This window comes from Saccostrea cucullata, unplaced genomic scaffold (assembly GCF_032062105.1).
Source record: "Saccostrea cucullata isolate Sc308-1 unplaced genomic scaffold, CSIRO_AGI_Scuc_v1 ctg5185, whole genome shotgun sequence".
NCBI classification, from domain to species: Eukaryota; Metazoa; Mollusca; class Bivalvia; order Ostreida; family Ostreidae; genus Saccostrea; species Saccostrea cuccullata.
In genome coordinates, this window is record NW_026939967.1 from 69,961 (window position 1) to 86,244 (window position 16,284).

The following is a 16,284-nucleotide window of genomic DNA, read 5'->3' on the forward strand; positions in this document are numbered from 1 at the left end:
TGCATACTGGTATGTATTTACAATGTACGGAAGATAAATACATTGTTTAAAATATAAAAGTACTCTGAACGAATTCTGTATGAAATTTTGTTATTTATTTTCTAAAGAAAAAAATGATATACCCCAACAAAAACTAGCTAGTCTGAAACTCTACACTGATAAGAAGACGGTGTAATATAGAAGTTAACGCCTTTATCAAGAAATTAAAGACCTAAAACAAATCGCGTGTATTTTATTGTTATATCTTGTTGTTTAGAGAATTCAAATACTTTTAGGATATTTTTGTCTTCCTGACACGCCAAACCTTTATGCCATTAAATACATGAAATAAAAAAAAAATCAAATGTGTCCAAGACATTTCTCATTGCCTATTTTTTGAAAATAATTGTTTTCTAGTACATGTACGAATTTTTAAAACTGAGAGTCGGAATTAGAATAGTCCTCACTTTGCATGCCTCTATTCTTTTCCCAAGTGAATTGCGAATGATTTACCTCAAGTCTTATCAGTACTGTTACTTTATTTTCATTCTGTATAGAGTACATATTAACGTAAATGAAATACATGTACATTGAGTTTTGCTAGAATTGAAGTATTATACAACAATTACATAGTTACAGGAAGTGGATGCATATTTTACATTTAACGTATGCAGTGACAAATGTTCTTTCGTAATAACTTGAAAAAAAATGAATAGTGGTAAAGCGTATTTTTTTTTTCATTTTTACAACATTTAAAGCTCTCTCCGGCCTCAAACAGCGGTCTGTCCTTGTACATACTATATTTACAATATTTTTAGAAATCGGTGGCGAGTTCAGAATTTTTTTTAGTGTGATACGTGTCAGAAGCAAGCAGCACAAACTTGAAAAACATATATTGTGTACCGGGTATAAACATGTATATGAATGGAGGGGAAAAGGGGGGAGGCTTGGTTAAGGTTCTTTCCAAATACACGACTCTCTCCTCCTACCTTTTAAGTGGCCCCCGGTTTGCACAATGTATTTCCTAAGGTTGGTTTTTCGTTACTTTTACATATAGATATTTAATAACTCAAATGGAACATTTCAAAATTAGGAACCCCCCCCCCCCAAAAAAAAAAAAAAAAACTCGACTCATGAATCGTAAATAGTTTATAAAACTTAACATCTCAGGTTACCTGCATGCAGTCTATCAGCTTTGTATCCGATTCCATGCTTCTTTTGATACAAGATTAAACAAAAATTAAAACTGCATTTTTTGACAGATGGTCTACTCAAGCATAGATCAACCACAAATTTAGCTGCAGAACTGTGGCTCTCCGAAAAAATATATGTTGATAGACCGGAGAGCTACAGTGACATCCATTGAAAAACCTGTATATTTATTGCGCACAAAAAAGTGCGCTGTTTGATTTATTTCTCCATGTTATTAAAACTGTCATCTCAAAATATTACTAACCGTGTGTTTCTAACATATTCTTTCACTGTTTCTACAAGATCGAAAATTAAGCCCATTTATACTGCCATTTTGGTTTGCAAGATAATTCGGTCCAACACGCTTCGTACAAGTATCAACCACGTGCACGAGAGTACTTGATAGAGGAGTAAGGACTTTTTTCTGAAATTTAAATTTTTTGCAATTGAGGTAAGAATTTGAAGAATTAATACAGAACCGAGCGCACTTTTTTGTGCACAACAGATATATAGTTTTTTCAATGGAAAGCACTGTAGCTCTCCGGTCTATCAAGATATTTTTCAGAGAGCTACAGTTCTGCAGCTACCACAAATTATGAAAATCACCCTCCATTAGATCACTAAAGTTAAAGATTTATATACTAGTACATCGCCTTAATTTTTTGTAATTAATCCTTCCTATTGATTTATCATAAACTTACAATACTCAAACGAAGCCCACTTATCTTTTGATATATATTTTTCAGTTACACCAGTCCACTTGCGATCATTTATAAATAGGAAAGAAAAAAAATATACAGTGTGTTAATTTTTTAGACCCGGTTCTTTGCGGCTCAACCCTATTCCGAGTGTCCGAATATCAGGCGTTAACAAAATTTTAATTAAATGTACCGCTCGTATTATGATTTAAAATAAATATTTTAAACATACATAAACTCACCCTAGTAAAGTTTAAAAAGAGGCTTCACAAAATTCCACATTTTTTCGTATTTTGTATCTTAAAAAATATTCATGCTAACCTAACTAAAAAGAATTGGTGTTTTACTAAAACAGTGAAGATGCAATAATGTAGCCCCCTCCCCCCCCCCCCCCCCCGGAGGGGGTACTCTCTCCAAAAAAAAATAAGATTAAAGATTAAAAAAAAATCGGAGAGGGCTACGTTACTGCAGCTAAAAAATAAAACATGAACAGTTATTCGATAAATTGAGATTTAACATTCCCTCTGAATTAAAGAAGATACCTCCCCACCCCCACCCCCCCCCCCAAAAAAAAAAAAATTAAAATGCTCAATCACTTTATGCTGTATTAATTTAGCTGAGGAAACCAACACTCGGGAATTACTAAAAAAAAGGAAATCAATAAGTTTAATGCATTATAATAATATATTCAAAACAATTCAAAATTAATCGCATGTTTTAGTACATGTAATTGTGTTTTTATTCTCTCTCTCTCTCTCTCTCTCTCTGAAATTGTATTTGTCTATATAATGTTTTCAAAGGTCCACCACACACATGTACTAGTACATATTCCATAATGTAAATGGAACTCACACGAGTAAGTAAGGAAGAGGTCGATATTAAAAAAAAAATTGGATATGTACTCTAACGGATGGGGGTTTGGGTGGGGATGGATCGAGTTTCACCCATTTTTTAAAAAGAAATAGTAATTTGCTCTAATATAATACATGTATTTCGTTTATATTTCTTAAAATCAAAGACGACTTTCCCCTTAATATATAATTTCCATTTTTTTTTTTTTGGTTCCTTCTTCTTGAAGCCGAAAACAATAGTGAGAATTATCAAAACTATCACTTTTAATATATTGTTTTTGCTTCTTGTTTTTAATTTCTCTCGCTCACCCCCCCCCCCCCCCACCCACCCCATTTTGCGCTTTAGGCAAATTTCTACTGCAGTTTTAAATAAATTTTCAATAATTGTTTTATATTTACCTAGTCCCGAAGATTTCATTTACCCGATGCATGACTAGCATTAATTCAAAGGGACAAATCAGAAAAAAATATATGACAACACTTTGTATTTTTGTACACGTAAACTTGATTCTGTGTAGTCATCATTAGAGGAAGGTGCAATTTTTACTTCCCTAGCAATAATCTAAATAATCTGCACTCCTGTTCAAATTAACACACTAGTGTAAGGAATATATTTAGGATATATCCTACACGATGAAAATACAAAGATCAATAGCCTTTTATCAAAATAAAGTTAAAAAAAAAACAATCTTTTTCGATAATAGATTGTCACACAAAGAATTTCATTCATTTGCCCGTACATGTATATTTTCTCATTAGAGATTTCAATAAAATTGCGTCATTATTTTCCATTAAAATTCTGGAAGAAAAATTGTCATATCAAACTGATCATGATTACCCCTTTCACTGTTATACATTGAATTCATGCGTCTTGTTAATCACAAAATATATGAAATATTAAAATTTATACCGGTATGTAATAAATAAAGTAAATACGGAACGAAGAAAAAAAGAAATATTGATTAAAATTTCGGAACACAATTAAAGCAAAAACAACCATTTGAAGTTATTAGCTTTGGTTATCTTTTCAATATCTATTCAATGTGTTTTATTATTAGATGCTTTTAGTTTAGTAGCAGCATGTAAAATCTGCATTTAGGAAACTTACGAAAAATACATCGAACACAGGAAACAAATCGAAACAGGAAATAAATTTTAATTTGTTAATACGCAACAAAATAAAATAAATAAACTTGACAATATTAAATCAGGGAATTAAACAATCAGTCAATCAATCTAGATGCCGCAAGAGTTACTGGTAATCTATAAACTCGGAAGGTTTTCTCAAGGTTTGGCTTGCATGTACTTGTTATTATGACGTCATTTAAGTAAAATGACGTTGATTCTACCCGTTGCTGCTAAATGGACGAGTAGGCCTAGTACCTCAATATAGTGAATTTATAATAGTATGAAAGTAAACCTTTGAAATGAAATCGTGTTCATTGAGGATATTCAAAAGTAATAATACCGGTATTATAAGTAACAACTCATTTATTTCAAATATTCATGGCGTCATGGCTGGTATAAAATTCACTTTGTTTATCCATATATTTGCCCGAAATTTTCATGATATTCTACAAATGAGCAATAAAGCATTTAATGTTTTGCAATAAAAAGATTCAAAAGTTCAATAATTATTTACGTTGAAAAAAAGTAAAAGAAATACAAAGTCACAATTCATTTCAACAAAATCGGCTCAAAATCGGCCCCGTGGCACTCTACGCAACTGTGTGATCGGCCCAAAATCGGCCTTGTGGCACAGAAGTGGTTAAACTGATTTACTAGGCTATGCGTAAAAATAATTAATTGTTTATATTGAATATTTCTTATAAAATTGGGATGTGAAGAGATTTTATTTTCTTCCGATTATCAAGGAAAGATGAATATTTTAGATTTACGCAACATTTAATTCAAGTCAACGGAGTTAAAATGTTTATTTCATGATATTTGTAAACGAAAAAAAAAAATGAATATCTTTATCTATGCAGTGAAACCAAAGTAAACAATCCGCGGTACGATTAAAGATATTTTATTAAAAAAGTGAAAGTAAGATTAAAAAATATTAATTGAGGAAAATTACTGTTGAACTCCTCATTTCAATTTGGCACTAAAACGTATTTTTTGTTTTGTTGTTTTTTGTTTTTGTTTTGTTTTGTTTTGTTTTTTTTGGTTAAATTTGGTGATTGAAACAATCACATACTCACATTCAATATGGAGTTAAAACATGTGACTGTGTTGGCCAGTTCTAAAATGTTTTCACATTAATGAAAGTTTTTTTTTTTAAGATGCCACCTTGCCCCCCCCCCCCCCCCCCCCCCCGGCTTTTTGCTTGCGAATTATAGGCTCTTAAATAATACTATATATGAAATAACTTATTTTCTTATTTATATAAAATTAAATGTTATAAAAGATAAAAATATAGGGGAAACGGCTTTTATAGATGACAGGTTTAAAAAACTTGGATAATATTTTCTGCATATAAAGCACATAGGGAAATAACTTTCAATGCTGATTTAGCTGATTTTGATGCTTCCTTTGCTTGCTGATTTTGAAGTATAATTTCTGGTTTGCTAGGTCAAAGATAGAATTTTACTCTTTAATTCACATCGCTATTTTAAGCCATTAAAAAGAATTTTTGAAAAATTTTTATTAAAACTTTATCTGTTTTCACTTTGAATGCTAGTGCTATATGATGATCAAGTAATGCTGTTTTTTAAAGATAAGCTGTCTACTTATGCTGTTCCTGATGCTCAGTAACAAAATTGTTCCCTGCACTGTAAGTATAATGCATGTACAAATGAAAAAAAAACTGGAAAAGATATTTAATAAAGATAAGCTGTCTACTCTCAGTTGTTGCGTAATGCATGTACAAATACTTGTTTTTGAATACCGAGTATCAAGAAATCGAACAGATGTCATACATGATTGTAATCTTCATGTACATGTACGTAAAAGACATTGGTATTTTAAATACATTGTATATACATTTGAATCTATGGATAAAATAATTTTAAAACAGTTGACTGTCTGAACAGAACTAAAAGAAAAGCATATTTTCTCTGATAAATTAAATGAAGAACTAAATTTAGGAATATTTCTAGTTTTACGGTAAAAACCAATCCCGATTGAAATAAAACCGATCCCGATTGAAAATAATGCAAAATGTGTAACTCTATAAAATAAAACAACTACCACGTATAAGACATGTAAAAAAATAAATCAAGTAATTTTTTGGCCATATTACAACAAAAGAGCCAAATTAAACATTACAATTATAGTATTTCCTTCTTTATATAATTCCGCTCGGGATCGGTTTAATTGTGAAAAATTGTGAAACATAGGTAAATTTGACTCCTTTTATTTCTCTCAACATACGAGTTCCCACTGGTTTCATTGAGTGACTCAAGAGTTTGTATTTTGTATTCATAATAACAATAGGAAAAAAATCTGTCATTGTAATTTATTGGGTTTTATAACGTAATGAAAATTGGATAATGAATTCAAAAAGTTACTTGCTAAACTCAATTTTGGACCACATATTTTTTCTAAAGAAATATATATTGGAGTCTTATTCATTAATAAAGTTAAAGATAAGAGTCTATGATATAAATAATATTGATGGACACATCCAGGTTTTGCGTATCTGGTACATTTACAACAAAATAAAAACGTAGTCATTTTATTTACCCCAATGTTGACCTTTTTGCACTTAAAATTGAGCACTTACCAAAAATAGGACTAGTGGAGCACTAATTTTTTTTTTCATGTTGTCATGTGTAAACACTTGCTTTAATAAGTCTATGTGCAAAAATAATAAAAATCCATGACATGCGATGTCCCATTGCCTGGTTTTCAGTGGACTGCCTCTTAAAATTTCTCAACAAATTAGTAAATAATCTGCAGAGCATAAAGAATGTCGATACACATTGGAAGCATGCATGCTTTCATATAAAATGAATTTTCATCTCCCTTTTTAAAAATACATAGAAAGTATTACTTTTCCGTAGGATTTTAAAAATAATATACCGATTTTTAATTGCAACTTTATAATACTCTCTACCCTCCTTCACCAGGAAATGAATTGTATCATTTAAACAGTGTTAATTTGTGTAGTAAGTCTGTATTTGTCTATGAAATCATTTGTTAGTGTCCGTTTAATTTATCTACAAAGATCTATTAATGTATGACATCCGGATCCTACAAAACAACTCTTGTCTACGAAATTTCGGGACAACGATTGTACTAAATATTTTTATTTTTTATTTTTGTTTTTGTTTTGGACACGACTCACTTAATTTTTGTATGCATTGCGAAACTGAAAAAAAAAATGCTTTGCATTAACTTACACAACGATAGCTGTTTATTACTAACCACATGACAAGAACAGCAAACATAACCATACCTACAAATGAACATGGTACTATTCAAATCTCGACCTAGCGCGAATCTACGGAATTATGAGACCCACAAAAAATCTAATGTTTCATTTTCGAACTAAAATTATACTCAAATGTCCTGGAAAAAAGTCTTAATTTTTATGTGTAAAATTTAAGATTTATAGTCATAATTGCTTTTTCTTTTAATCATATAATAGAACCATTCAAAGGTGAAAAGGTGAACAGAGAAATGACCGAGATGTGTCTCTCGGTTAAAAGGACAACAAATTGAACATTATTGAGCTATTGACATTTGAAATTTGAATTCAAATTATTTCAAATACGTTTACAAATTAGTAAAGACTCTACAGAGCATATTCAATGTCGATGCACGGACTGATTGGAAGCATGCATTCATTAATATAATACCAAGTATTTCATTTCCATTATAAAAATAAGGACAAGATATTAATTTTTCGTAGTATTTTAAATGTAATATATCCATTTTGAAATGCACATTTCTGATACTCGACACCTTTCCACACCAAGAAATGAACTGTATCATTTAAATAGTGTTAATTTGTGTAGTTACTCCATATTTGTCTATAATTTTTTGCTGTTAGACTGTCCGTTTAATCTATGAACAAAGTCTCATTAAGATATAAGTTTAACCTTGCCTATAACTTTTGATTTAGTGGAGCTATGACATTCATATTTCACTTGTGTATTTCTTCTGACAAGACCTTTCTTTGGGTACCACCAAGTTTGACATTTTGACATCTTAACCTTGGAGGTTGACCCACTTTTACACAAAAATTTTGAACTTTTATATTAGCCATGTCTTCTGAACTAAAGATACGAAGACATTTATACTTGAAATATTTATTTTTTTACAGAAAGACCTTACATTGGATACCAGAAACTTAACCTTTTGACATTGACCTTAGGGATTTCCGTTCCTATGAAAAAACTTTAAACTTGGCTATAACTTTAAACAATAAGTGTTAGGGCTTTTATTCTTCAAATATATAATCCTTGTGATAAGACCTTTCATTGGATACCCTTTGACCTTGGATTTAAACATCCTATAAAAATACAACCTTGACCTTAATTTTTTAAGGGATAGGACTAGGGCATTCATACTTTATAAATCTAATTCTTGTGACAAGACCTTTCATGTGATAACAAAAACTTTGACCCGTTGTCCTTGACCTTTGAGTTTGACGTACTTTTTACACACAATAAACCTTGGCCATAACTTTGGAACAGTAAGGACTAACGCTTTCATATTTCAAACGTGTAATTCTTGTGACAAGTCTATTCAATTGATATCAAGTATCTTGACCCTTTGACTTTGACCTTAGAGTTACTTTGTATAAATTTTAACCTTGGCCATAATTTTTTAACTGTAAGGGCCAGCGCTTTCATACTTCCCATATGTAATCTTTGAGACAAGGCCTTTCTTTGGAAACCAACAACCTTGACTCTTTTGACCTTGACTCAGAGTTTTTCCTATCTTATGAAAGGTATACCTTTGTCATAACCCTTAAACAGGTGTAGCCAGCTTCTAATATTTCGCATTTGTATTTCTCGTGAAAAGGCCTTATTCTTTGTACCAACATATTTGATCTGCATTTGAGAAAGCTTAACTTTCGATATGTTGCCATACGGGGGCAGAAGTGTTTCGCAATCACATCTTTTTTTTTGGACTCGACTGGCTTGGATTTAGTACGCATTGTGATACTGAAAACAAGAATAAATGTTTTGTACGCATTGCGAAACAAAAAAAAGAAGGATTTTCTTACATGTACTAGTTTAATTTGTATAATGATTATGTGTAAAAAATGAAAAAAATTAGGTTGTTGATTTTTAGAATTTTTTCAATCAATAATTATGCATTGTTTTTATATTTGAATAACATTAAGTAAAGGGAATTAACTTTAGGCTACGTAAAAATATGCAAGTAATCAGAGCCTCTCAGACGTAATTAAATTCAACAAAATGAGGTACATATGGAAAAACATCAAAAATATTATTTTGACACTAAGGTAGACTACGGGTATGAACCTGTTTTTATTTATTGATTGTCGATTGTCGACCCCATAGAAAATTTTTCACTCATAGGGAAACGTCACAATATACCAGTGTAAAGCAACAAAAGTTCATTTTTACTCGATACTCAGGGACATTGCGCAGCGAAGAATCTTTATCGTGTCATCTTCTTTAACACAGGGCCTTGGTTTTTAATGGATCATGGACATGCAACTTTTCTTTCAAGTGCTGCATGACCAGAGGGCAGTTGCTTTCTATTTCTTGTCGATTTAGGTCTAGACTTATGATTATTTGAACTCAGGACACTCCGATCACTGATTGTGCTTTTGCCGCCTGAGCTACTGTAATGGTGTTAAATATGTCTGTGTAGGTAAAACATGATATCATGAAAACATGAAAAATCTTGAAATTTTTTTATTTAAACAATGTGAAAATACATCCATTTTTCAAGCTAGTTTTATGTATATACTACATGGTTTCAATAGTATCTACAACAAACTTGTCCGGAAATCGGGAATACATGTAATTTGAACTCATATGAAACATAAATCTGACATTTTGAGCATTAAATGGCAATGCTTTAATGAGGTGTTAAGCTTCTAGTCTGTTTGAGAGAGACAGCATATTTGGTATTTACATGATGACCTCTGTCCGCTTAAAATGGTTTTATTTGAAAAGTAAATAATAACCAATATTCAAAATTTAATGTCATGAACACAAAAATTATACTCTTTAGCCAAGCATGAAAAGTTTTAAATAGCATAGCTCTCTATAAAAGATCAAAATATTTTTGGGCATAGTCTTGTTGATTTGTGCACCATCCACAAGGTCCAAGTAAGGCTACAACAATGTCCCTCTACAGGTATGGGCTTGCTGTCTTTGTCATGTGGCTGCTTGTTGACAGATGCCATTGTGTGAGTGTATTTTGTTTTAACTTTAATCATTACCATTAGAAATACAGATATGAAATACAGCTGTATAGTATTTTACCGTTCTTGAGGAGAGGAAAACAGATGACTTACTTACATTTGTTTTATGCGTACATTTTTCACCTAAAACAAGCCTTTAAACCACAAGACTCCCACACTTCTTTTCCGATTAATTAAAAGATTAACAGATTAATTAAAAGTTGTTTTTTTTTTTGTAAAAAAAATTATTTTAAACAGTATCATTACAGTTTGTTCTCTGTTAATGATTAGTAACCATTGGTACCTTTTTAAAAAAAACAAAGCAAAAAAAAAAAAAAGGCTTTTTTATATTACTTATTTACAGACCTCTACTGCAATACGGGTTTCTGCAGAGCCACAAATTAAACCTTTATATCTGAATGTATCGGAATTCAATGGAGACAGTGTTGTTACTATGCACGGAAGATTTCAATGTCCCCCTGATACAACAGCAGAATTTGAAGGAAAATACATCAGCTTTGACAAAGGTACCTTGTAACTTTTCGTGTTTTTTTTTTTTGCTTTTATTTAATATTGTTTTATTGCTTATATTTCATGGCAGATAAAGATGTAGTGATACACTGTTTATATTCTATTTTATACAATCATTGACCTTTGATGAGCTCTACTTGAAGCCGAGGGCCCACGTTTATCCATACCTGACCAGGTCCGTTTGTAACAAGTAAACCGAATTCATAGATTCATAATTGTTTTTTATGTGATCAGAAATTTTACAAACTTTTGACACTTTAGTTATTATCTCCATCAAATATAAACTCTCATAATATCATGTGTAGTGGAACAACACATAATATTTATATATTTACATTCAGTTAATCCATTATCAATCCAGGTCATTCAAATCTCTATAGCCAACGCGAAACCTTGTCATCACGTCGTAGAATACACAATAGAAACTATATGCATTTTCTGTAATCTAGGAACACCAAAATGTACAATGTTTTGACTCAATGTTGAGGTTTCTTGTTCTAAGGCGGGGCTGAAGAAATTTTTAAAATGCATTTATTCTTTAAAAAGCTTCTTCTCTGTCCCTCCTTTTTCAAAAACAACCTAAATGCAACATATAGTAATGAAAGAGGGAGTCTCTTCTAAAATTAGGCTGGGGCTCTTTCAATTATATCTTAAAAATCGTTGATTCTTTGAACAAGTTCTCTCATCCTGGGTGTCAAACAAACTATTTACATACATCTATATGATGAGCAAGAACTGTTCTTTTAAAATTGTGAATTCCATAGCTCCGGGATCAGGGGTTCTTGTGTTAGGGCGGGCTATATGAATGTAAATTAAAAGGAAAATACACTAAATCTCTGAAACTCTTCTCCCCAGCTCCTGAATATCAAGTAGATGAACTACCTATATAATTATTGATTAACAAGACTGCATCTCTCAGAATCTCAAGGCCCCTGTTGGGCCTGTGTCAGGGGGTACCATAGATAGGAAACCTAATTATATGCTGAAAATGGATTAATGCTTTGAAATCTGCTCCTTGGTATAAAGCAAATATTAAGGATTAACAGAGATGTTTTCCAAAATCTGTAAAAGGGTCAGAGATTGCCATGAAGTGGAGGTTCTATAGATTATTGGTTGTTATTAAATACTGTTTAGTTGAAATGCATTTTGTTTTGTTCCTCAATATGCCTATGGGTATTAAGAGGCCAAACCTAATCATTCTAAGTGTATAGTAATGATGAGTAATAGGAACCCTTTCAAAATCAATGAATGAATGTCACGGGCCTCTACTTTAAAATACGAACCGAATTCAATATTTGGAAAATTAGTACATTATGCTCAAGTGACCTATGAATGCGATACATGTGGGGGTTTTTTTGCAATAATTTCATGCAAATCTGGTTTAATTAAAAACTCGGATGATTTTTTTTTTATTTTAGTTTCGGACTCAAACGATGGCTCATCAAACTTTGAAATGGTTCTCTTTGATGACACGTGGGGTTGGCTGCCCCTACTTAAGTTGAAGTCAAAATCTGCCTTAGAAGAAATGCACATTCATTTGAGTGATGCAGTAGACGACTATGTACAGACAAGTTTCTTGGGAAGAAACTGTTTAGTTGGAATCAACAGGTCATCCGAAAAGCAATCTACAACCTACACATCCGTTATTCAGAGCTGTAACAGCCCTTCAATTAGCGAGAAATTTGACATTGGACTGAATAAGTCTGGAGAGATTATAAGGCTCAATTCAGACGACGTATTCTGCTTTAGATATAATGAAGAATATCGAAAGTATTTCAAGTCGACGTGTTCTATGTATGTATCCGACGATCCGTTGTATGTTACGTTTTACGAAAACAAGATGGCTGCTGACAACATTGAGCTTTACTATCTAACGTACCAATTCGATCCCATTGGACCATGCAGCCAAACCTGTATTGCGCATATGAAAAGATGGTTTTTCTCAGTCGTTTGATTTCAGGAGATGTAATTTTCTGCAATAATTAAATATTTTCAAGAGGCAATTTTTTTTCAAGTTTTAATGAACACTGTTGCTTGGGGTTAATCTGACTATTATTTGTTTTTTTTTCAAAGTAATATATTTATATGCAATTTTACATTTCCTCGTTGACATGAATCCATGCAACTCTTCCTAATTTGAAAGCAATGAAATTTAGTACCGAAGAAAATCTGTGATTTTACAGTATTAAAAAATGAGGAAACACAGAAATCAAAAAAAAAAAAAAAAAAAAAAAAATCAACTTGTTTTTTTTTTTTTTTTCGAAAAGAGGAATAAGAATCATATGAATTCTGAAACCGTGTTTGAAAAAAAATTATACGTTTACACGTTTAATCGATTATATAAAATTTGAAATTGAAAGGATAAAAATCGTTGACTTGATAGAAAAAAAGGAAAAGCACGCTAAAACGTTTTGCTAAATCAGAACTTAATTGCCATCTTTGGAAAGATGACATACACTTCCATTATTCAGAGCTGTAACAACGATCAAGATGATACGTTTTTCATTGTTTCGAATAAGTCTGCTGAGATTATAAAGCTTAATTCAGACGTAAACTGCTATTAATGGTTTGCATCACGTATATGAAACGTATTTCAAATAGAGCTCCATGTATGTATTCGAAGATCCTTTGTTAGTTACTTTTTACTAAAACAACATGGATGCTGACAATATTGAGCTGTACTATCTAGCATATGATTACGCATTCATTGGACCATGTGACCACAACTGTGTTACACATATCAAGGCTTGGCTTTTCTCAGTAGTTTAATATCAGGAGATATGACTTACTTTAATTATCACATATTTTTAAAGGGGCTATTTTTCATGTTTTTTAAACCAACTTATTATGTTTTGGGGGTTGATCTTACTAATGATAATTTTTTCTATAATATATATACAATTTTGCATTTTTTTTGGGGGGGGGGTGGATATAAATTTCAGCTCTTTCTTGACAGCAACAAAAATGAAACATCGAAGAAAATGATTGATGATTGATGTTACAGTATCAAAAACTGTTGAGAAAAATACTTACGGTAATAGCATAGTATAACCTATTCTGTACTGTATGAAGTTTGGTCTCATCCATGAACAGTCACGTGATGAATGCACAGTACATGTACGGAATGTAGGTCATCAACAAATTTCAATATCGCAAGGGCATATCCTATTTGAAATTAAATATTCAACCTATTAACTGTTTCTGTATACTTTGTACTTTCTGGAAAGTGCTGCTTTAAATGGAATTGCTGCGTATGTCTTTGACTTTTACCAAATAAAAATAAAGTCACGCTTTCGATTTAACAAAGCAGCAGCACTTTTCAAGTTAAGGAACATATCCTTTATTTATATTCAAAAAATGGTTAAAATTTATTTAGTGTATGCCCTTGCGAAAGAACTATTTAAGTAGGCACCTTGATGTAACGTATACCTAACCTGAACATAAAAAACATGAAACAATTATTTAAATACGTTCTCTCGATAGTTAATGAATAATTGCACTAAACAAAGGATATACATTGGTTTAATAGCCTATTTAAAACCTGTACATAAGATTCTGTTTTATGATAAAACGCGTTTTTCATTGTTAAAAAATTCCTCAATATGTCTGTCACAGCACATGAAATATGTCATTTTTACAAAAACGTCATGATTGACAAGTTCATCGAGAACAGTGTTTTGTTCATAAACAGCTGTATGGGATTTAACTAGTAATTTGTTTTAATGCATTAATAATATACCTGTTTAACGATATACAGAAATGTCAACATAAAAGTTAAATCAACAAGGGTTGTGACAGAGGGCGCTTGCACAGGGTGACAACCCTACTCAGACCTGAATTCTGGTGATGTCTTCCTTCTAAACAGTCCATAATAGTTTTATTATCCTGAAGAATATATACAATTATTAATTATATATGAAGTAGAAAAAGTAATCAAACCTTGTGCTTATTCCATACTTTCAAAATATATACAGACAACAATGACATAGAATGTTTACCGACCTAGCCATTGTACTTATAAATAGGGGTTATCTCGCTTAAACCACTATAGTTCTACTCAAAGGGCGACAACACAGTTGTAACCCTGCATGATCGCTTACGCTATTTCAAATTGAAGGGAGATAACATACACAAAAGTTGTCTCCCTGCACGTGACCTGCTCTAAACCAATCAGATTTACTGTATAATTCTGAAGGATAATAAGTTTAATTGTTGTTTATTACGCTAACACAGTTTAAAGTTGCAAATTATTTCATTTTTTGGTATTATGAGGAATACATGAAATTCATACTTTTCTCTGACGTCACAGTTAACCGTTCCCGTATACAGTCATGCATTAAGATGAACACAACTATGCTTTCCTCGCCGCCCAGGAAAAAACATAAATAAAACAACACTGTGTTAGAAAAATCATATGAACCTACAGTCCACAGGAAAATTGCGAGATACACAAAATGAATGTCGGACTCATTCTCAGTTACCTGATACACAAAATTCCCATTTAAAACAATGTATAAACATTTCACTTGTTCCGTTAGAGCGTGCACTAGAGAATAAATACTAAAAATACCTTGAGCCCATTCGAACACAATAAAAAAGATGGCTAAAACATAACAACAGAAATGTCAACATGAAAGAAACAACAAGCTTTGGTGACAGATGGGTTAACTGGTGGGTTTGAAAAATTCAGCAGTTCAATAAGTCTTACTTTCTCTTTCAGTAAACGGATCAATAATGATAATATGATAGATAAGAGCTTTGCTGATTGGTTGAACCCATATATAGGGATATGAAAAGGGTAAAATTAGTTCAATAAAATGAACAGTATGCTTCGTAGTATAAAGCTAGATAAAATGCAAACACTGTTATATAATATCATTTGCATGTTTATATATTTTCCTAAATTATTTGTGTCTATTTCATAGCTAGAGTTATCTTTCTTAATCAAATAGTTATCTGTCATAATTTCAAGAGTTATCTTTTTATTTGTAAATCTGGAGTTAGTGCTAGGGCAAGGCTAAATAGATTATATAGTGAAATGCATTATTTCTTTGAAAATCTTCTTCTTTAGTTATGTTGAATAAGGCTGCCTCTTTCAAAATTGTGAATTTCATGGCCCCAGGGTCAGGGGTTCTTAGGTGCTAGGGAGGGGCTATATAGATTATATAGTGAAAATGCATTATTTCTTTGAAAATCTTCTTAATTGCTCCTGGATATTTAATAACCAAACCAAATACATAGTTATGTTGAATTAGGCCGTCTCTTTCAAAATTGTGAATTTCATGGCCCCAGGGTTATGGGTTCTTAGGTGCTAGGGCGGGGCTCTTTATTACATGATGAATAATAATTAGAGGAGAATGACAAATATAAATACTTTAGCAAGGGACACGAAACATTTACTGTAAACGTATTACATTTAGCGGTGTATTCTGATTAGCGATTTTGGCGGTAAGCAGGGTCCGCTAAATCAAGTACATCGCTAAATGCCTTGTATATCATAAAGGTATATCTAACACATTCAGATTGCGATAAATCAAATCTACGCTTACTTGTTGAAAATTCAATTTCCGCCAAATATCGTACACGCCAAATATAATACATTTACAGTATTTGGGGAATATGTCGTCTGACCTTAAATTGATCAAAACATTGTAATGCCTCATACTACCAGGGAAGGTTTTTGTCTTCTTTAAAACTT

At 31.7% G+C, this 16,284-nt stretch overlaps 1 protein-coding gene across 4 annotated transcripts in view; it reads left to right on the plus strand.

Annotated features, from left to right (window-relative positions):
* Window positions 1-12,591, plus strand: part of LOC134254362 (uncharacterized) — a 76,465-nt gene extending 63,874 nt beyond the window's left edge. For 2 of the 4 annotated variants that reach the window (XM_062736888.1, XM_062736890.1), the window contains exon 3: window positions 12,005-12,591. In XM_062736888.1, coding sequence (XP_062592872.1) covers window positions 12,005-12,540 — 536 coding nt within the window. In that variant the 3' untranslated portion in view covers window positions 12,541-12,591. Of the gene's footprint in view, window positions 1-9,955; window positions 10,062-10,419; window positions 10,583-12,004 lie in introns of those variants that run through there. The other 2 variants (XM_062736891.1, XM_062736889.1) reach the window with 2 other exon arrangements.
* The last annotated feature ends 3,693 nt before the right edge of the window (window positions 12,592-16,284 follow it).